General features: G+C 41.8%; 1 protein-coding gene across 1 annotated transcript in view; it reads left to right on the top strand.

Moving 5' to 3' along the window:
- Nucleotides 1-24,361, top strand: part of ABCA13 (ATP binding cassette subfamily A member 13) — a 2,470,580-nt gene that overhangs the window by 176,685 nt on the left and 2,269,534 nt on the right. The window contains exon 8 of the mRNA XM_078686273.1: nt 1,874-6,394. Within this exon, the coding sequence (XP_078542399.1) occupies nt 1,874-6,394 (4,521 nt within the window). The remainder of the gene's footprint in view (nt 1-1,873; nt 6,395-24,361) is intronic.

Consider the following 24,361-nt stretch of genomic DNA (forward strand, 5'->3'; position numbering starts at 1 on the left):
CAGGAATATAAAAGAGAAGATCAGAGTAACTTTCCTGGCATACCGTGAGAGGTGCATGCTGGGACTTGCAGTTTGCTGATGCGACTGCGGGTCCGTTCGTGACTTTGACTCAGCCCACCTGGATGGCTACCAATGGTAGAACGACTGGGGTTATTTCAAAGGAACTGGCAGGAGAACTGTGCTGGAGCTGGCATTTGATAAAGGCACAGTCCCAAACGCGTCATGCCAATGCTTCCTATGAGAAATAAATCCTTTCCTGATTTACCCGCTGTGTCCCTCCTATTCTTTTTCACTTCAGGAACTATTTGTGGCATATATGTATATATATATATATACATATATATATATATATGATACAAACTCACAACTTCTGGCCAGCAAGACACTCCTGAGCTTGTATTACTCCTGGTGGTGAGCTCTATACACCAGAAGTAGTTTATGCAGCTTCCTGTCTTAAAAAGCAGTATACTTTGTAGGATTTAGGCCCACTCCCTCACTGCACCAGCTTTCCTTCTGTTCTTTGTGTCTGGGTGCATAAGTCCATATCTTTTTCCCAACGGGTCCTTGGGGCAGAAAAGGGCCAGCCTCACAGGCCTTTGGAGAGGCCCATTGGTCCCTGGGTAAACTAGGGCAGAGTCCATGGCTCTTTTGGGCATCAGGAGGTTTCTGCATCCAGTTGTCCATGGCTGTCACAGTCCCAGGGTCCAGCAGCAAAAAGCACCAACAACCCTCTCTATCTCTTGTGGAAGAGTTTATAGAAGGAGGTGAAAGGTTCTAGAAGCAAGGCACCCCAGGCCAATCTCATGGTGCCACATCACCTCTCCACCCCTGTCCCAACCCCTGCTGCACACCATGCCATGACAATTTAGGATGGCATCAACCGGGAGTCACATCTGCTTTGTGGTTTCAGCTTAATCCTTCACATTAAAGTTGACGAGGTAGCTCAGATTGTGACTTACTAGAGTTCAGAATTGTGTGAACCAACCTATTAGTTCCTAGCTGTGCTCACAAAATTCCTTTCCACTTGCAAAAAATGGGTGCACAATTTGTGACTTATATTTGCAAATGGTAATTTCATACATCAAGCTTTAAAGGCCTGACTTTGAGTTTGGCAAACAGGTTACTCTGTCACAAATGTGATGGATATACTGTCGGCCTTACTACAAGCACATCATATCCTATGATACTTGTAGAAAAGTGGACATAATATCTGTGAAGTTTGTGATGGAGTGACCCGTCCACCAAACGCTAAGTCAGGCCTAATATCTCTAACTGCATATATTGGAGAAACCAGTTGGAGCCGTTTAAGCCTATATGTACCCTGCATAATTGTTGAGCTGCTACCTAATCCTGTATTAATATTTAGCAAGATCCTTACTTTGGAGCTGAAATTAAATGGAATTGAAATTTTTACAAGATGGAGCCGAAATTAGCAATGTAGTGTGACTTTTTAAACAGCCTAGTGCCATGTTTAGAAGTCAAGACAATTGTTTTAAATGCATGGCTGAATTGAATGCTTCTTTCTTTTTGCCAAATAACCTGCTGTTTTTTGCAGATGTTTCCATTGAATAAATACTCAAAGAATGAAAGATGAATTCTATCTTTAGGGAAAGAAGACAACTTATTAGAAAAGTTAGATCATGTAATGCTACTAGTGCTATGTCAACAATGCACAGTCCTCTTTGCCGAGCCACACAAAAAATGTGCCTAATGTTCGCTTCGCCCTCTATTTTTTTTTAAATATGTCCAATGCACAGCACATTAATTGTCTGATTTACTTTAAATTATAATATATGATCTGAAAGATTTTGTCTTGACAGTGGGAATACATTTAGGATGAACTAATTTATGTATATTTATCTTTGTAATGTAGGGTCATGTCATCTACTAAGAAGGATGTGAAAATGGAGGAAGACACACATTTTCAAGAAGAGGCAGTGGTCTTAATTTCAAATCTTGCAGAATATGTAAAACAGTGGATCCATTCAAATGATTCTTTCCCTTCAAGTATCCCGGAGATGCGTGCCTTGATAGACATGATTTTCGATCATGCAACTGCCGGGATAAACAGCCTCTCTGGTGTGAATGATGATAAATCAGATGACCTTAGAATCTTCAGTGAGTTTATTGATGATATCCTGGACAGGGCTTATCTGGTTACAAGCCTCTGGCCTGAAGATCAAACAGCTGAACATTTTTGGCAAATGATGATGATCCCAATTTTGAATGACTTTGTCCTTAAATTCCAAACTCCTGTGGCAGAAGGACATCTAGAATCAGACATGTTAAAGAACTTGGGGCTAAATTTTGTTTCTTTTTCTACCCCTGAAGAACAGGAAATGCTTAATACCAGCTTGCATTTTTTCAAGACTTTTCATTCAGATATTAAAGGATTGTCTGCAGGGGAATTGGATCATGCAAAATTTGGTGAACTTTTCATGACAGATCTAAGCAAGATTGGCTTATTGGATCAATTGCATGGTGCTGCAATTTTAAGTCTTGTTAATTTTATCAAAAATGTCTCTGCTAAAGAAAATCTATCTTATGTAGAAAACTTAATTCAGATTGAAGAACTGGAAACAATTCTGAAAGAGTTGCAAAATAACATGTCAGATGACTCGCAAAGAGGTGCAATAATGTTGCTTGAAATACTAACAACCATCAATCCTAATGGAGATCCCTTGTTCAACACCAAGCACAATGGCTCATTATTTGAGATTCTCGAGGACATTACAAAAAGAACATCTCTTATGAGGCAATTTGATGTCCCAATCATTAGGCAAAATTTGAAATTTCTGGATGGAGCTACCAACGTTCTCCAAGACTTAAGACATGGATCTCTGTGTGAACAGATACTGTCAGTCTATAATTTCTTGGAAGGGTATGCTCAGTATTGCACACAAAATGGAGATGTGGAAATGCAGCTGGTGTATCCGTCACTCGTGAGTCTGAAAACATTATTTGCTGAAAGCAACTTACAGAATGATGTAATTCAAAATTTAAATCAACTTTTTAATAGCTCGCAAGATAGTCTGTTAAATTTCTCTTGTGCTGGAAATGGTCATTCTGAGAGCTCACAATTGAACAAATCATCAGGCAATCATGATGTAGTCACCCAGGAGTTGCTAGATGTGCTCAAAAACATAGAAAGCTCCTTGAATGAGGGAAATGGGTCTTTGTCCCTGGGCTGCTTGCTCACATGGTTCCAGGTGGGTACCAAATCCTTGCAAGAAATGTCTCACATTTTAGAAATGGATTTAAAATATATTGTACACCTCCACAATGGTCTTAGCCATCTTACAGAGCGACTGAACATTACTGAAAACAGTAGTACATGTGCTGCAGCGTTACTGGCATTTAACAGCACTGCTAGATTTGCAGAAGACTTCTTGACAAACCTGGCTGAAGAACCTGATGTCGAGCTCTGGAACGACTTTGAAGCTCTGGGAGAGCTCACAAAGACCCTTAGCATCACAATCAATGCCACCAGCTCAAATGACACAGAATACCTAATGAAAGCCTTTGCCACAATAGAAAATATCATCACAAGATGGAAGAATTTAATATTAGGAGGCAATAAGAGTTCTGATACTTTATTGCACATTCTCAAAAATGTTACACTACTGAGCTCTCATATCAAACCTTTAGATGGGAGTCTTTTTTCCTTTGCGGATGCCTTGTCAAATATTCTAATTCGCCCTAGTAATATGCTAGAGAGTTCCATTCTTGGGGAACTGAAGGAGGTAACTGGATTGTTACAAAACATGTCTTTCGATAAACACATGCCGTTTTGTGCTGAACTCATCAATGTATTTTCAAGATCAGTTTCAGAAAGCCATGCTTTCTGGAATAACAAATCACCGACAAATTTCCTAGCAGCTTTCAACCCATTGTTAAATTTCAATTCCACACTAAATGGTGAAAACGGATGGGAGAAGTGCAAGCACATTTTGGAAAGTCTAGGTCACATCCATGATTCTTTTGCAAACAATTCACATACTAAAGACTTTCTGACTTTCCTGACATATTTGATGAACACCAACAGGACAGACAGCATGGTCGAGGGCTCATTGAATCTAGTTTACATGGCTCTAAATATGTCTGCTCTGTCATACCCTGTTAATTCTTCTGAAAAGAATGGGCTCCACGAATACTTAAGCAGCCTGGCAAGTATGATACCACCAATAATCCATTCAATTCAAGGGCAAGAGAGTATGAAAGTAGTTCAGCTTATTTCAACCCTTCTAAACAAAACAGATGGAAACATTGAGACAATCATAACGCATTTACAAACGTATTTACAATATATTGGGTACATATCTAAATCTGACCCAATGATATTTGGTTCTCACACGATCACAGCTTCAAATATCACGGAGGGTGTTTTCAAAATTTTAAAAATCCATGTGCATGAATCAAGTGAATTACTAAATGGAATTCACAGTTTACTGAACCATCTCTCTGCCAAAGCTTGGCCGAACAATGTGACCACTTTAAGCATTTCAGAGTTCTTTGGAAAGAAGGAATATCAAACTCTGTTGCAGATTCTCGAAGGACCAGATTTTAAATCCTACATGAGTGAGCCCCAGCGCCTCTTTATTAACCTCACTTCTTTTTTAGATGACCTTAAGGCCTCATCAGATGAAGATGCTGCACTGGGCATGATGAGCGAATGGCAGGAGATGTTGGACGCCATGGACTCCTGGAACCTGAACACAACCTCACACTTGTCACAGTTATTTGAAAAGTCAAACTATAGGAACCTTCTGTTCATGGGTTCTGCTCTTCATGATTTAATGACTCTGCTTGAGGGAATGCATAACAAGAATATCACCGAAACGATGACAGACTCATATAGATTTTGGCGCACACAGGAGACACCGATGTCTACATTTACAGAGCATGACTCTTCCATCACAGAGAATAGCTTTTTACAGGTGCTCTCATTCCTTCTGGAGATGCCAGATGAGCCGGCTGCAGTCTTTGAGTGTCTCCTTGCCCCTTTCTACTGCAATCAAAGGGAATCTGTTTCATCAGGATCATTAAGTAATGCTACTGTCAGAACCTGTAATGCAAAGGCGATGAATCTTTCCTCAGAGCACCTGAGGCTCACAGATTTGATGCAACAGCTCGCGTTGGCCCTTCCCAATGACGACATCGAATGTGCCAAAGATTCCTTCCTAAGGGAGCTCACTGACAATGGAATATGTTTCTTTCGTCAGTTTGAAGAATGGAGCCTGATTCTTTCACATCTGTCAGAAATTAACCACATCAATTGCAGCCACATGAATGAGATTTCTCAGTTTTGGGGGAAGTTGTCCTCAAACATCCCCAAATTGACACCTAGGCTCAACACATCTATTTGTCCTTCCACTCCAATGAATCAAGCAGTAGGACAACTTGACGAATTGTTACAGCACACAAAAGCCACAGGGCTGGCACCTAATACAACCCTAGGCCTGATATTTGATGCCCTGAACATGTACAAAAAGACAGACATACATTCATTTAATAACAGTTTTTCAGTTTTTAAAACAATGCCCAATATGGGAGACAACAGTACGAGCATCCTCCCAAAGCTCCTAGCTAAAATGCACCCTTTCATGACTGTATCCTCGAAGGGAGGCGACATACATGCTTTGCTCAATTTACTGGCAAGTATGTTTATAAACAAAAATGTGGCAGAAGACTTTGTAACCATGTGGGTTGATATGAACAAGACTCTGAATAGATTAATGACTGGTCACAGTGTTACCTCTTTTCTTGCTGAAATAGCAAAACATATTGAGTTTATCAGGTCGGACCACCAAGATTACCACAAGCTTATCTTCAACGTTCTGAAACACTTTAATAACACATCCATGGAGAACATTTTACTACCCTTTCAAGATTTCTTTGAGGTCTCCAATGACCCGCCAAATGAGTACACCAACACAAACTACTCCACACTGTTAAAAACTCTAATCCTTCTGTGTCCAAAAGCAAATGAATCTGAACAATTTGTCACGGACCTGAGCAACATGTTTCAGCTCATCAGCCAGTTGTTCAATGACATGCCCTCTGCTGGCGAAACTGCAGATCTTCTTGACATGAGGAAGCTCTTTTGGCATGTCTTTCACTCCCACTCACAAGGAACTGGGTTCCATGGAATGAATATATCAGTCCCTTTTACCCAACACATGTCTCGGTTTAACGTTTTAGACAGCTTTTTCGCAGAGGCATTATTATTTGCAAACAATAGCCTGGACAATGCCCCCTTACCCACCAACAGCACCGATGACATGCTGAATCAACTTGTCGAGCTTTTCCCGCCACCTTCTTTACTTGAAAGTGATGTCACGCAGCTGCTGGCCCTTTTAAGAGACACATACATGGATTCAAGTGATGGGACCAGGTAAAGATTTTTTGTTTTGTTATTTTAAATGATGTCCTATTCAAATGTTGTGTTACGCCTGACACTTATATCACAAATATTTAAATGCTATCGCACATATGTTAAGACAAATATATTTTGAAAGGTAACATATTACAAAGATGGCTGTGATGTTGATGGTAAAATGTCTGGCTCACATGGTTAAAATCGATCGAGAGCAATTGAAAGAGAAAAGGTACAACATCAAAATGAAATAATCACAACAGTGCACAATGAAGTATGCGTTATGTTTTTCTAAAACTGTGTCCATAGCGTGCATTGTCGCCACCGAATATAGAGATATTTTTCTCCAACAGACTACATAGGGAATAATTCATATTTTCATTTGAAAACAACACATCGTGACTCAAACAGTATTTTTCGAATATTTACTGAAGGTCAGAGCAGTTTGGCTCCAATTATAGCTCGATAAGAGAAAGTGTTGTCTATGAGTCACACAAGAAAGAAGTTTGAGCAAACAAAGTTATTCATACGAGCTAAGAATTGAGGAAAGAGGTAAAGAAATTGCCCTGTTGAAAGGCTAAAAAGAGGTTGATCGTGAGTAGTCTTTATATAACCAATCCTGCTATTTCTCCATACAGTCTATCCTTATAATGTTTTCTTTTAATTTTATTTTGGGTGTTTTATGTAGCACAAACGTGACCCTAATAGGGTATCAGAGCGCTTTACATTCAAATAATATTATCCACTTATCATAACACGAACACCTTGCAGTTTCAGTAAACCTAATCATTATACAGTAAGTTACTAGCAAAAGTTATGTTACGAGGTCATAAATTAGTTGTACATTGAATTGTTATAGAGACCATTTGTGCATGACATACAAATTCACAAAATCGAGATCGAAATGACTTTATTGGTCGATGTGTGATAGTGTCTGTGTTAAACAAGCGGGTCCTCTGATAATGACCGGCCCGCTGGAGTTATGGCAGGAAATTGCTCATTTTGGCTACGCTTTTAAAAGCCGCGACGGACGAAACATTTCTAATGTTAGGGGGGAGAGCATTCCAAATTCTTGGTGCTGCGCCAGAGAAAGCTTGATCATAAGTTTTTTCTTTCGGAAGAGGGCCGGTTTTAGCAATAGATCTCCATGACTCGGGGAAACCCGACAACCTCCTGATAGAGTGATTTTCTGAGCTTGGTACCTCGGTGTATTGTAAAGTTTCGCTTTGTGAGTGATACATGCCATTTGTAGCTGTATTCTTGCTTCGTAGGGCAGCCATTTGAACGCTTTTAGATGAGAGGTGATGTGGTCGAATTTTCTGGATCCAGTTTAAAGTCTTGTAGCCACATTGAGACAAGATTTTAGTGGGGCTGTTGAGATCTTAGGAAGACCGGCTAGTGTTGTGCAACCGTACTCGATCCTTGATATGACTATTGCCTGGACTTCAATTTTAAGGTGTGCGTTGTTTATGAAAGGTTTCAATTGTCTGAGGTAGCTTAGATGGAAGCAGGTGTTTTTTACTATTGTGTGGATATGTGCAAGCATGTTCAGGTGTTTTTCTAACAAAATGCCCAAGGATTTGGATGAGTCTACAATCTTCGGGATGCAGTTTAGTGCCATGATTAGTTTGGTCCACTCCATGAAATTCATGGTGCTTTTCTGGGGGGAAATCAAGAGGAATTCAGTTTTATGTGGGTTAAGCTTGAGATGATTACTGGTTAGCCAAAGGACAGTTTTCTTTAAAGCTTGGTTCATGATACCGATCTCTTCTGTCCATGTGATCTTTATGTTTAGCTGTGTATTGTCAGTGTACATGTGGAAGGAGATGTTTGCTTGCTGTAAGATATCAGTGAGTTGCACTACGTACAAGTTGAATAGAGCAGGGGATAGTGTTGAGCCCTGTGGTACCCCAATAAAATTCCTGAATGAAGCAAGTTAAGTTTGGTTTACTATGAATTTTTGCGATCTGTTTTCTAGGAACAAGCTGAATCAATTTAGGACAGTACCCTCGAAGCCCATCCTATTTTTCAGGCGATGTAGCATTTTAGTATAGTTTACAGTGTTAAATGCAGCTGAAAGGTCAAGCAGGATTAGGAGTCAGGTTTCGGTGCGGTCGAGGCCAAGTATAGCATCATCCACTATGTGCAGAATTGTTTTTTCAGTGCTATGTTTTGGTCCAAAACCTGATTGGAAGTCATTCAGCAGTTTGAAGTCTGTGACGTGTTGGCTCAGTTGTTGTTGTACGCCTTTTTCCAGGACTTTGGCTAGCATGGGCATGTTTGTTACTGGTCTGAAGTTGTTCAAGTCTGCAGTTTTTTTTTTTTTAATTGGAGTGACTTGCCCTATTTTAAGGCAGTCCGTTATTGAGCCTTGCGATAGCGAACTGTTAATAATTTTTGTCCACGAGGGGATGAGCAGATGGTTTATTGTAGACCAGCACTTTGCAGGTAGAGAATTGTTGAAGTGATTGTTTGGTTGTATGGTCGCGATATTCTTTGCAATATCTGTTTCAGAGACAGGCTTGAATTCTGATCATAACGCATTATTTTTAGATTTTTCCAGCACTGGTTGAGAATAAGATTTGGCTGGGGTGTTCGTATTGATTGAAGGGCTATCCGCTTCCTTTTTTAGCTCCCTCTCCATGGATATGGCTTTGGCTGTAATGAAGGAGGAAAATTCTTCGATGCTTATGTTTAATATTGTAGCTGTTGGTGCATATTTGGCGGTTTTATTGGATTGATCTTTTAGTATTTGGAAGAGTTTCCTCTGTCTATTTTTTGCATTATCCAGTTCTTTCCTAATTAAGTCTTTTTTAAAATTTAGGATGCTTTTATTGTAGACTTTCTAGCCTGTCTTAGTAGTGTTAAGTGTGGTGAGGAAGCGTGTTGTTGCCATTTCCGCTCTGTGAGTCTGAGTGATCATCTTTCTTCGTAGAGGGATCCATGAAACCAGGGGTTTTTGTATTTGTCAGGGATCTTTTTGAGTTTTCAAGGGGCTATGTCCTCTATTATGCTCGTCATTGTATTGTTGTTGTATTCTGTGAGGTCACTGACGTTTAGTAGGTTATTTGCAATTCTTCCTCACAGCGTGCTGCAAGACTTTCCATATTGCGCCCTCTGGTGTCGCAAATCTATTTTCTGGGTTTTATTGGTTGTGATGAGGTTTTCTTTTTTATGTGGAATATTTGGAAGGTAATGATGTGACGATCAGACCAGTCGCAGGGGGTGATCTCGATTTTGTCGACAGCTTTTCCTTTCGAGATGATCCAGTCTAAGGTGGAGCCTTTAGAATGCGTTGGTTGGTAGGTGGCTTTCTTGAACCAGCGATTGCTCTTGAGTAGATTGATCGGATTGTCGGTATGATCCTCCCAGTGCAGATTGACGTCTCCTAGAAAAATATCATTAGAATGTGGAGTAGAGTTTGCTGTGATAATTTCTATCAGCTGGTGTATGAACAGGGTGTTTTTACAAGGAGGGTGGTAAGATGTGCAAAGTTTGCAAGTTTGATTATCTGAGGATCTTAATAACAGACCGAGATATTCACAAGACTCTAAGGGGTCAGTTTGCACTTTTATAATGGTTATATGGGATCTATGTATACAGGTTATGCCTCCGCCCTTTTTGTTTGGTTTGTCTTGTCTCACGATTCAATAGTTTGGGTGGACTAATAGAACTAGGTATGGGGAGGATGAGTCAGAGAGCCATGATTCTGTTAGAATAGTTACGTCTATTTCAGGGTTTAAGATGAGGTTGGCTATGTCCGCGGCATGTTTCTTTGCTGATCGACAGTTGAGTAGTAGACACGATATAGATTTTTGTGGTTTTAACAGCAAGAAAGATTGGAATTCTGCACACAGAAAAAATCAATACATTCAAAGAATATTTAGAACAAAGGTTTTATTGATAATCTGAAGATATTCTTCAAGTCCAAGTGCTCTTGTTTTCTTTTAAAAGTAATTCTTCATTGAAGAAGAAGATGAATAAATCAAGCAGATAAAATTCAATATTCACAATCCAATTAGCTGACGCGTTTCGTCCCTGCAAGGAACTTCTTCAAGGCTCTAGAATTAGATCAGGATATATGTTCACACTCAAAGTTACTCTGACGCATTTGTGGCAGACGCTGTGACGCTGGTCTTCGGCTACCGTGCCTTTTTCTTGGGTAACTATACAGAAATGTTATCCTCTTGTCACAAGAATCATTTGCTGACAGAGTAACTTTGAGTGTGAACATATATCCTGATCTAATTCTAGAGCTTTGAAGAAGTCCCTTGCAGGGACAAATCGCGTCGGCTAATTGGATTGTGAATATTGAATTTTATCTGCTTGATTCATTCATCTTCTTCAATAAAGAATTACTTTTATTAGAAAAAACGGGCTCATAGAATTGAAGAATTTCATTAGATTATCAATAATAACTTCGGTCTAAATATTCTTTGAATGTATTGATTTTTTTTATGCGGAATTCCAATCTTTCTTGCTGTTATAACTTCGGGTTTTCCAAATAAGGAGTGGAGAGGGGTGCACTCCTAGGTTTTCCTGCACCAGCATTACTTGCTTGGTTCTGCGAATTGCCTCAATCCTCTTTCTCACTATTTTTGTATAGGTTTTTGTAGTTTGATGAGTGGTGATTCTTGCTTTTCGGGGATTAGTACCACATTCTTTAGGTTATTGAAGTTTGACCTTCTAAGGTTAGTCTTTGCCGTTCTGCTTGCGTTAATTGGGACTGACTGAATGAGATGTTTGTCTAACTTAGTGGGAGGATTGGAGGAAGGTTCATATGATAGCACAAGGGTTTGTAGCTCAATGTCTGTCAGATATCAGAGTTGATAGCAAGAGTGGGATAGTCTGTCACTGCCATTGGGATAGATTTTATTTTATTGTGGGTATCGTGAATGGATTTTTGTAGGCGCTCCAGTTTAAAAAAAAAAAAAAAATTCTGATAGGATAAGTAGGTTCTTCATATCCCTGATAGCTAGTTGCATGACTTTGAAAGTGTTGCTCGATTGGGAGCTGAGATTATCCTCATACTCTGTACTGGGCTGAAGAGAACTAGGGTTATCAGATTCCATGCCAGGTTGTTGAGAGACCAGAGGTAGTATTTGGTGACTCTGTTGGTATGTTGGGATAGGTCGTCTCTTGAAGAATTGAGCTCCTGTTAGGTGTACCTATGCGTATTTTCTTATATCCTGTTGATGTTTCGAGTAATTAGATCCTGTCCTAAGAGTACATATTTGGTTATCCTGGTCAGTGCTTGCTGATTCCATCCAAACAAAATGTTCCCATATAGGGGTCGGACCTGTATTAGGGCTTGCTTCAGAGCTATGGGCTCTGTGGTTAGTAGGGGATAAGTTGGATTTAGGTAAATGTGGGCTGTTGTTCTTAGCTACGGATCTTCTGGGTACCATTTTTGATTGTTGCGGCTCTATAGTGGTGTTGTTTTCTATCTTGGCAGATTGAATCCTGTGCTGGGTGATGGCTTGCGTTTTATTGTTTGGCAGTTTTATTGAGAGAGGGCGTTTAAGAACGTGTTCTTTTAAGGATGCAAAATATTAGTCGAAACGTTCCAAGTCTTTGTTGGCAGCTTGTATGAGAATCGTGCCGGTCTTGTAGCATGTTATATTCAGAGTAGCTCCTAGTTTTCGAGAGGGTGATGTTAGCATCTTAATGCCGTAAGGAATGTTTCTTACATCCTGTACCTTCAGCACGTTATTTAGGGTGTTCCGCCATTTAGCCATTTTAGTAGTGTAAAATATTAGGTTGTTAATGATGGTGCCTTTTCTATGTTGAAGGAGGGGTATGAGATTAGGGTTTCTGGGTTTTTCCTAAGTACGTTGCATTTAAAGGACTTGGTGGCGTTTTTGGAGAGATTAGGCGGGTATAAGATTGTATAAGAGTTCATTCCTTACTTTTTCAGATAGGTCTCTGTCATTATTATTAGTAATAATTACAGACTTTATACACTTGAGTCCTCCGTAATGTATATGTTTTGTGATGGGAGGTACAATATACCGATATCTTCAATTATATGTTTCCACAATTATTAGTGTTCTGTGATGTGGGATATACACTGACAACTGATTCTTCCTTGAGTAGGAGCTATTCCAACGTGCCTGTCAGTGTTGTTGCTTGATGCATATATCTGTTTTAGTCTTACTTAGTTGTCTAGTATCTCATCCGGGCAGACCTGTTTCCATAATTGTCTGGATTCCTAAAAGCGGGTGTATTCATCTGAGATTGGTCTTATTGTGGAATGTGGTTGCTCATAGCGCAGTACGGAAATTGAATAGCCCTAACCACTCCAAGAGGGCTGCCAACCACATAGGAGGAATGCACCCTATTTCTATTTCCATTGAAGGATAGCTAAAGACCTATTCAAGATGGCTGCCATCCTTGTTCCCTATTTCTATTTACTCAACGTCGTCATTGGAGATTTACTTCTATTTACTGTTCAAGTACAGCCACCCTTTCATGATGACATATCTGCTGTAATCTCACTGCTTTTTAGGTTGAGCATTCAAGACCTCTTGTATATACTTTAGTATATACTTATTATTTGTATACTTATATGTGTATGTACTCTGTGGGCTCTGGAGATCAGCCCTAGGACTTGTCTGCTTCCGCTAAGGGACTTTTTTTTCTGGCAACTGCCTCCATTCAACTTTCTTGATAGAAAACGACCAGCAAAGGTCAGTAAAATACCAAAATCACTTTAGCATTATCTAGATTCCAGTCCATAGAAATTGTCTTCCACAAAGACCCGTAGACAATAATATTTGTTTCAAATCTTGTATTTTCAGTGATATGACCAACGAAAGCCCTGATTTCATATTAAAAACAGATCTTTGGACTATACCATTTCCAGCTGAAAAGCAATATTTCCATGTGTTCCCATACCTGCCGTGTCACACAGTTTGGTGCTTACTTTCCTTCTATGTTAAAGAACAGTAGATGTTTTAGCCCCCAGGCTAATGTGCTGCATAGCTAAATACATATAAGAAACTAAAGGCGACTGATTGCATTACAAATGCTTGTTTAGAAATGCTTATCCAGTGCTCTATTCTGGCTGGAGCCAGCAGTCTACTGGGAAATCCAAAAGGTCACATGCACTTTATCATTCAAGGTCCAAGTTACGAAAACCATAACAGGTTGACTGCATCAACGATAGAACAGGTTGATAGCACTTACAAATTAGGCAACCCTTGGTAGTCAATTTCTTAAGGAGAACCAATAACAAAACTCAGCTCTCTATTGCACTGAAAACCCTAATCCCAAAACATTAAGGAGCGAGTGTCGTCAGTCAGTGAGGCCCTCACCAAGTTATTAGGGTACAGATGTCTCTCAAGTATACCTCTGATTCGTCCACTATGGATGTCAACTTTCCTGTTTTGTCTCTCCCGTCAAAAATTTCTGGAACAGAAACCTGTGCTATTGAATACACAAGTGAAAAGCTAGGGTTAATACACTTGCTGAGGGTGATTTCTACATTCCATCCTCTCCTGCTGCCCCCTTAGCAGCAAACATTCATTTAACTGTAAAAAGAGAGCACAGAGTGTGCAATGTGGTAGCAGCTAGCATAGCAGTAAAGCACATTTTAATGAGACTTTTGAGGTGAAGAAGGAGACTGAAACTAAGGATCAAATCAGATCACAAATCAAAGAATCAGGCAAGATGATTGAAAAGTTTCCCTACATAAAAACAAAGCAACTTCTCCCAGTATTATTCCATAAGTTATGGACGTTGTGAACATAACTTTCATAGTCAGGAATCATAATCGGACAGATTTACAAGCCCCTTGCGAGACTTTTGCGCCACAGTTGCATCACTTTTTGTGATGCAGCGGTGGCGCAAACAATGTGCCACGTAGCAGCCCATTTACAACTTGACACATCTAGGGAGATGCGTCAGGTTGTAAATCCCTGCATCACATTATATCTGCACCAGGGTGGGCATTCCCACGCAGGAAAGCCTCGTAGAAGTGATGCAGTAAAATCTACAAGATTTAACTGTGCCACTTCTAGGGTGCCACTGTGTCAAAACCTTACGCCTGCTTGGAGCAGGCATAAGGAGTGACGCAGTGTATTAAGTAAAGGCCTCCCCATGCATTGCTAGAGTTGCGTCATGCTTGCGACACAACTCCAGCAATGCGTTACTTTTGCACCAACAGAGGAGTCGGAATTACTGACACATCTGTCACTTCTTGCGCCAGGGTGTGCCGTATTGTAAACACTATACAGAGTAAAAGTAGTCTACAAGGGATTTTGTTTCTAATGCAATTCAAGGTTTTTCAATTAAATTGAGCAGGTGCGGCATGCAAGATCACACTCGAACGTGTCCACAGGACAACAACAGTTAATGTAAGTAAAAAGCAAGTAAAAAGCACACGGAAAATCCTATTTGTATCAAAATAGTTTATAAATCAGAAATTGAATCAAGGGGATACATCAGAAAAAAAATCAACAGCAAAGAATTTCATGAAAATATGTATAAATCAATTAAACAAACAATTCATAACAAACATCAACTTCAAAAATGAAAAGAGAGCAACCATAAACCAAAAATGGATGAACGTTACTCTTCAGACACTAAGTTTCTTGGAAGTTGATGGGGGAGTCGACGTTTCGGTCTATCCAGCTTTAGTCTATAAGACCATCATCAGGACAATAGATTTTTTGCAGGAGAAACCCCTATATGAATGTGATACAATATGTAATCAATTTTAGACATAATTTTACAACATGTCAAATTTCACAATAAAAATGGTTACAAAGGAAAACGTGTGCAGAAAAAAGATAGATGTGCATTATGACCTTATTTACAATGGAACATCACTTTATCGTATAGTGACACTAATCACATTTGTGCAGAACCCAGATGTGAACAACTAAATAAATAGATCGCCACCATCACCCTTAAGCCGGGGAATATATGAATGCTTACTTCTCTTGAAGTAGAGGTAGATGCGGAAAAAACTATGTGTAACCTGGGTTGCAAGATGGCAATCAGGATCGCATTTCTGTCACTTGGATCAAAAGACAAATTTTGAAAAATAATAATTAAACTGCAGTTCAAAGATGTCTGTACTGGTACATCTATAGTCTACTCCATGACGTACCTGTCAAATTTATATTCATGAGAGTGAGGAGAGCCGACATCAATGATTGAATGCTCTTGATAAACGTGGTGACTCAAAATTCTAAAAATGAACAATGCAACGTTTATAATCACTCATTCTATCGATTACACAATAGGAGAGAATTCTCATCAGCCTTTTCACTACTCTAGATGATTTATTGATTATTCTATTCTACACTAAGTACCTGGATCCTGGACCTTGGGGAACAGACACCCATTTGGCCATAGGAGTAAGGCCTCAATGCCTTTGTCTCATTGGTTCCCATTCCTTAAGAGATGGAGAAACTATAGTGGCTGGATGGAAGAAAAATAGTAATTGTAGTTTAGGTGGTTCAGCAGTCCTTGTATGTTCAGATTGAGCTACTACATTAAGTACTGGCATGTTTTTCAGGGTGGATTCTCTTCCATGGAAATAAATCCCATCTCTTCTTCTCCTTCAGTAGTGCTGCGTTTTCCAGAGGAAGGTTTTTTTTAAAATTTCATTAGCAAAATGTTTTGGAAGTGGACATTGTTTAGATAATTAGGTATCCATGAGAGGCATGTCTGAGGGATAGTTGCTAGTGAGAAAGATCCTTCACATTGTATTCTTTCCTCATCATCTTCCCAGTCCTCATGTAAGCATGTGGGATTTGCTTCTGATTCTTGAGGTCTTGCCTAGTCACTGCCTTGAGCCCCGTAAAGCTACAGATATTGGGGCAGATTTACAAGAAACTGCTGCATCTGCGTTAGAGCAGAGATGCGTCAGTTTCCTTGTGCCAGGAAAAAAAAACTTGCTCCACCATTGATGCGTCATGTTTACAATACGTTAAAAGATATGGGAAACCCAATCAACCCTTGTAGGCTTGGGCAATAAACTGTACAGAGTAAAAGTAGTCTACAAGGGATTTTGTTTCAAATACAATTCAAGGTTTTTCAATTATTGAGCAGGTGAGTCATGCAAGATCACACTTGAACGTGTCCACAGGAGTGTTCTGACAAGAGCTTCTCAGGGTGCCACTTTGTACCCAATGCCAGGCTTTGTGTGGGGGATTCTCCCATTGTCTAATCTTCTCCACTCCTGGGTTTGGCTCCAATCGGTCTAAGGGCACAATGGGTAATCAGGCATAGTTGTGAGCAGCATTTACCAATAAAAGGGCAGGCAGCCTTAGACTTCAGGATACATGTTATACAATACTACCTATTCAGGGAGCATTTAATTTAGAGGCCCTCATTATATGTTGTACCATTTAATAGGGACAGGGAAATTAAATATGCCCATTGCGCGTATCCCAATGATACTATGTTTGAAAGAGAGGGAGCAGGGTTTTCTACATCACAATCTTCGGGTGTAATCATAACCCAGCCAATGGTCATATTGACCTTTGTTTGTCGACAAGGAGGAGCAATCATCAACATAGCAAGAAATCATTAAATATTTTTAGTACAGTCAACAAAGAGAAATTTGTATGAGTTAAAGGGTTTAATTTTCAATTCTTTTAGTCTTTCATCTTTATATTCATTAAATGTAAATCCTTACATTTCACCATTAAATGTTAATATAATACATCAAGCGATATTTGATTATAAAATAGAACAACATTTTTGTTAGAATCACAGTTAATATGACAATAATACATCACACATGCTCTATAAAGGAACATTCCCTGTTCTTAAATTAAGTTGGAATAATGAGAAAAAGAAAAGGTGTCCTTACAGAAACCCAATGAAGAGCTCTGATGAAAGAATCAATGCACAAGCATGAAGGCTTTGCATCCCACACTAGAAAATAATCACTTTTATAAAACAGTTAAGCTCAGATAGGACACCAAGGAAAGTAATGCCCTCTTCAGTGGACTCCGGGGTGGCATCAGCCAGCTCCCCAGTCATTTTACCTGAGGTACATTTTGAGGTGGACCTCTCCCATCCTCGTCCTCTCCCCTTCTTAGCAGCGGGGGCTGGGCCATTGTTCCAGGCTCCAGCCCATTCTGGCTCCTGTCTCGGGTAGCCATGGACTGTGTGGTAACACAGATCCAGTTGGGTAACCCCAACAGCTTCACATGAGCCTGGAGCACCATTTCCTTCCAGATAGTGTGCTCCATGTCATTACCCAACAGACAAGCCATGACAGGGCAGAGGTGACCTTCAACAGGCTCAACATCCACCCACCCAAACCACACCTGGTCCATGGGGAAACGACCCTCTGTGTTGTCAGCCACCAACACCTGGTTGGTGGCCTAGGGGATTACCTGCTCTGGGGAAGACCAGTCGACTACTTACCATAGTCATATTGGCCCCTATATCCATAGTCATATTGGTCCCTATATCCCTTAGAGCCTCTACCCTCTGCCCATTGATGGTGACCCATTGCCTACACTTTGCTGTATTCTCAGGTACTTGGATTGGGGGAACCATCTCACTGTCTCCCAGGAACACTAGGGAAATACCACTAAAGTCCCATCTGTTATCCAGAGCCACCCCACACCCCACCATGGCTATGCTTGCCACCCTTGGAGCCTTTTTTGGCACTCGGGATCTCCTTTGTAGTGCCCATAACATTAATAGCACTTAGGGGTATTCAGTGTCAGCAGACTCTGGTCCAAGCAATTTTCTTTGGGGGACCGGACTGGAACTCGGTTTGGCCCTTTTCCCGGCGAGTGTTTCCAAGGGCAAGCAGAACACTCCCTATTTTTGTCACCCCTTCTTTCTTTGGGTGAGACACTGGCCCCCTTATTGGAAGTCCCCTGCAACTATCTCCTTAGACACGCTGGTGCTGGCCCAGAGGTCTGCTGCCTCTGCAAGCTTCCGGCAAACTACCAGCTTGCTGTCAACTAGGTTTGGCACAGGTCGGTGAAACAGATCTCAAGGAAGTGCTCCCTCAGGACTACATTGTGAAATCCCTCTTAGTCCTTGACCTTACTGTCCAAAACCCAATCCTTCAGTGCCTTACTCGCATTGTCTAAAAAGTCAACCAAATTCTGGCTCTAAACAGTTTGAGGCATTTTTCCCAGATCAGTCCAAACTTGTTGACTAACACTGTTTTCATGGCAGGGTAGCTAGTCTGGTCACCCACGTCGAGTGTTAAGAGGGTGAGTGTCCGCACAGGGGGCATGTACCTGCATAAGCACCATTTTTCCTTGGGGACGATGTGCTCATTCACAGCACCTCATAGGCTGCCAATCACTTATCAAAGTCATACCCACCTCGTAATCTTGGAACATATCCTTTGAGATTCAACTTCTATTCTTACTACTGGACACCTTGGGCGGCTGCCACAATTGCTTCAATGGGACCCTAGTTGTATGGCTCTAAGTTCCCACTCTCTGAGGCTAAGCTCATGGTCCATCTTATTGTTATCCAAGGAAAGCATCTTTTTCAGCCAGAATTTGCTCTTCGTCTAATTTGGCAATGGCTATGGCCTGCTCGTTGTCCTTTCTGGCAAGTTGTAACTTCAATTTCCTTTCTTCTCTCCTGTCCAATAGTTCCTCTGACAACAAGCTCCTTGAGGACATACTCCTGCCGGGTCTAGAGTGGTCACCCTAGTCTGCGAGAAGAGGGTCCTCCTTCTCCATAAATTGTACGTCAGGGGCCGGCTCTCACTCTTCCACGTGCTCCGATTCTCCTCCACTGGTCACCTACCCCGGTGTGTGTGCCTCTGCCCTGGCCCTCAAGGCTTCCTGCAACTCTGCCTTCTTGGTTTTACCCCTGCAAGTTACCTCCTTCTCCCGATAAGTCTCCTTGAGCTGTGAGCTTACAGGAAAGCTTTTACTCTCAGCTTTGAATTGTTTTTAAATCGCCTCCATATTGCCCCTACCTGCATATTTTGCACATTGCGCCTGGGACTCTGCCCTTAGCCCCGGTCCACCGCGGCAGGAGCTGTTTGTAGTGGAGGGTGGGGACAAAATCTCCCTTTTCTCAGTCGACTCGTATTAGGATGGGGAAGGGGCGGAATTCACTTCCCTGCTCCTCCTCATAACCCATGGGCCAGCTGACACGCAGCGGAGCGAGGAGAGGCAGTTAGTGCTCTGTTTGCCGCCCACGCTGAACGCTGCGTGTACCCTGCTACAAAGTGCGCTTACAGGAAAGCTTTTACTCTCAGCTTTTAAATATTTTAAATAGCCCCCAAATTCCCCCTACCTGCGTATTTTGCATATTGCGCTTTGGACGTTACCCTTATCCCCGGTCCACCGCGGCAGGTGCCGTTTGTAGTGGAGGGCGGGGACAAAATCTCCCTATTCTCAGCTGACTCGCATTAGGGCGGGGAAGGGGCGGAATTCACTTCCCTGCTCCTCCTCATAACCCATGGGCCAGCAGACGTGCAGTGGAGCGAAGAGAGGCGGTTAGTGCTCGGTTTGCCACCCACGCAAAACACTGTGTGTACCCTGCTACAAAGTGTGCTTACAGGAAAGCTTTTTCTCTCAGCTTTTAATTGTTTTTAAATCACCCCCAATCCCCCCTACCTGCATATTTTTGCACATTGCGCTTGGGACTTTGCCCTTAGCCCCGGTCCACTGTGGCAGGAGCCATTTGTAGTGGAGGGCGGGGACCAAATCTCCCTATTCTCAGCTGACTCGTATTAGGGTGGGGAAAGGGTAGAATTCACTTCCCCGCTCCTCCTCATAACCCATGGGCCAGCGGACGCGCGCAAAGGGTGCGCCGCTGACGGACCGAAGGCGCACCATAGGCAAGGACTTCTGCCCCCGTCCGAGTCCGGTCCACTTCTGGCCCGCGTCCAGTCCGCTTCCGACCCGCGTCCGGCCCGCGTCCAGCACCAGCCATGCTGGCCATTTGCAGCCAGCCCCTAGACTTACACTGACAAGGGATCAAGCCCATGCACACTAATTCAAAATATCGTTGGCCTGATCCCCGAGTGTAAAGACTGTACATTCCATTTTAATGAGGACCTGGGAAAAGGTGCAAATCCTTGGAAAGGACCGTAACCTGAAACCCAATGACAAATAGTAGCAAGGCTAACATACGCATTAGAGCCTGCCTGATAAATTGCAGATCTCTCCCAGGCATGCCGACGATATCTAGTTACTACTAGGAACCAAAATCTGGGATTTTGTGTTCCTAACAGAAACATGGTTAAGAGAACGCACCATACCGGATGTCCATCTGGCCATCCCTGAAGACTATAAAATAATTACAGAAAATAGAGCGGGCAATAGGCTTGGTGGTGGACTAGCCATTATCATCAAACAGGACTGGGAAATATCACACAAAAGCGTTGATACCATAGATCTTATGGAAGCAATGTCCTTTAATGTTACTATCAACCCCACGCTAACCATTGCAGGAATGCTGATCTACAAACCGCCTGGCACCAAACCCATCGAGTTATGGAATATCTGTGATTTGATCGCTGACCTTTCTTTGAAATACACTAACTACTTGGTCCTAGGAGATTTCAACGCCCATATAGACGACTCCCAATGCCCTCTAGCATTCCAACTAGTCGACACCCTTAAAGGTCTATATCTTAAGCAATTGATCACTACACCTACACACACAGCAGGACACATATTCGATCTCATTTTTACTAATATTCCCACCTTAACGGCAGAGAATCCCATCCCTCTTGCATGGTCAGATCACTACCTGATACCATTCAACCTAACTTTCACCACTAACATAGGCTATAGGGAGAACACAAACTCGAAGTCCGAAGAAACTGGCGGAAAGTCACTCCTGAAACCATTGGTCCTGCACATCATAACAGGCCGCTACTACTTACTGGTGAACCGAACAGAGATGCAGAGACCTTCAATTATTGGGTCACCTCTGCTCTAGATACATTCGCCCCCATGAAAGTCATGAAATCATCCAGGCAAAAACCCTCTGCACCCTGGTTCACACAGGAATTACAAACAGAAAAAAAGGTGCTGCAAAAAGCTTGAGCGGACATGGCGCAAAACCTATAGTACCAAAATGAAAAACATCTATAGGAAACCAGTGAACCAATTCCATAAACTAAAACATAACGCCATAAAAAATCACATAGCTATCCAAATTACATTATCAGACAACTCTACTAAAGAAGTTTTTAAAATTGTTCAAAACTTCATGAAACCAGAGACAATGAAAAGTAACATCACAACCCGTCTGATACTCTCTGTGAGAATCTTTCCAATTTTTTTTCAGGAAAAAATAGAAGATATCTATACCTTGTTCACTGGGACTGAGAGCCTGGAAACACCTTTACCCTTATCTACAGAAACTTGGTCTGACTTCAGCACTATTAGCCCTGAAACCTCTCTCAATACACTGCAAAAAACTTCAATCCGGCTCCTCCTTGGATACCTTTCCGGCGAGGTTTTTAAAATGACTGGCCAATTTGATTAACCTTCCATTAAATATGATATGGAACGCATCCTTAAAAACAGGTCCTTACCCGTCTGTCTGGAAAACGCCTCTCATCCAACCTATCCTCAAAAAAGAGACCGCAGACCGCGCTATATTATTTTTTTTTAGACCAATCTCCTTACTGCCAGCACCTGCCAAGGTTCTGGAGAAAAAGGTTCAGAAGCAGCTATCCAGCTTTTTAGAATCCAAAAAGCTGTTACATGACACGCAGTCTGGATTCAGAGCTGGTTACAGCACTGAGACAGCACTGCTAGAAGCAGCTGAAACTATCCGAGAAACCTTGGACAAATGCTGCTGCGCGATGCTGGTGCTGCTCGACCTATCGGCGGCATTCGATACGGTGTCCCACAAGATCCTCCTTAATAGACTCAGATAACTAGGAATTACTCGGTCTGTATTGGCCTGGTTTAACTCCTTCCTCGAGGGAAGAGCCCAAAAAATAAGACTGCAATCGCACGTCTCGTCGCTCCGCCCCCTGAATTGTAGAGTCTCACAGGGCTCAGCACTAAGCCCCACTCTTTTTAATATTTACCTTGCACCCCTAGCCCCACTCATTGAGCAACATGAAGTTAGTGTCATCTCATATGCTGATGACACACAGCTGATGTTTTCTTTTAAAGACCATTCAGATGCAGTTTTTACTAAATTCAAGCACTGTCTGACAGATATCTCTACCTGGATGACTTCAAACTACTTGCGGCTTAACGCCGATAAAACTGAAGTATTGTTTTTTAATCAACCATCGCTCCCCCGACCTCAACTCTGGTGGCCTCTGAAGCTCAATCCCCCCAATGCCCTGTCGCATCAGCAAGGAATTTGGGATTTAAATTCGACAATACACTATCGGGCAAAACCCAGATACGACATGTCTCTTCTACTTGCTTCTGGAAACTAAATGCACTTTGTAAATGTCTCCACCTTCTACCAATGGAGTGAACTATTTTCAATGTTCTGGTGACATCATAACTAGACTATGCTAACAGTCTATATCTGGGTCTACCAGCTTATCTGATCAGAAAGCATCAGACAATACAGAACGCAGCTGCATGGCTCATAAGAAACGTCCCTTTCAGACATCACATCTCTCCACACCTACAGAGCATACATTGGCTACCGGTAAGAAAATGGACAGAATTCAAGGCACGTACCCTGGCGTACAGAGCAATAAATGGAACTGGCCCCCACTACCTACAAAAAAGAATCTATAAATCACACCATGCAAGAAATTTAAGGTCCAATCACCTAGAACGTCTCGTCACCCCTCGCTTTGCCAAAGCCAGAATGGGCGGACGCTCATTCTCTGTTAAAACAACGGCTCTATGGAATGCCCTACCCTTACAAATCAGAAAGGCCTCCTTGGAACCTAGCTTCCGTAAGTTACTAAAAACATGGCTCTTTACTTTACCGTAGATTCACAGAGCCCCACTGTGCCGACCTCCTGCTCCTCCAATGTCCACCACTAGCGCCGGGACACTCCCGTTGGGGGTAGCCGTGCGCTTTATAAGATACATATTATTATTATTAGTATTATTATTATATTGGTTTCCAACTCAGCTAGCTCAACCTGTACCTCAGATAGGCCCTCAGGCACAGACATGTTGGCGAACTAGTAGAAGCAGAGAGCTCAAAAAGGACACAGTACTCACTGTCCCTCCACCCCCCTCCCTCCCACGGCAACTACTCTGTCACCTTAGGAAACAAAGGAAAACTTTTTGCCTTTGTGAAGTCGTACCATGCAATTATTCACCAGGCGCTGCTTTGCAATTGCGAGTCCTATCACACCCCTTGACCGCCAAATGTTAGACCTGGTAGTGACTGGTAGGCTGAAGGGATGTCCACAGCCAAGCAGAACCTACGGCTCTCATCAAGGGCAGGTAATTTACCTTACTGTACAGCTCGTTCTCACCCTAGTGTAGCTTGGCACTGAGCAGTCAGTCTTTTATCAGATGCATTGTGTAAAGCAATGGCACAGCTATCACTCTCTATAAATAAACTGACCGTCACAAAAGAGACTTCACACAGGATGTATGTAAAAACTGTTATATTCAACACACATATTCAATCATTATAACATGAACATCATATACTTTTGGGCATTTGGAAATACTATTAGCAGTACTAGGCCCACTCGTATTGTTATGATATCAATAGTATGCACACTGTGAACAATAACTAATCTACCCCCCCGCCCCCATTGAGATAGAGCACCCTTATACGGTGCACTATATCAGAAATACTTACATATACGAAAATAGAACACTGTTTAGCATCTTTGCAGGCCGGAGCCATGCGGGTAAACCCAATGTTAAATCTATTGTGCTATTGGCAAGAAAGCAATCTTTAAAGTGGCACCACTGACCAGTGTCATGAATCACAGTCAGTCCGCAAATAATCACTCGCACTCATACACACTCATTCTGCACCACTATGTGGTATGCCAGTTATCTGCCAGTCCATACAGGACGCTCTTACACACAAATACACACTCTGCACCCTAATGCTGTGCCA

Source organism: Lissotriton helveticus, chromosome 4_1, assembly GCF_964261635.1.
Source record: "Lissotriton helveticus chromosome 4_1, aLisHel1.1, whole genome shotgun sequence".
NCBI lineage: Eukaryota > Metazoa > Chordata > Amphibia > Caudata > Salamandridae > Lissotriton > Lissotriton helveticus.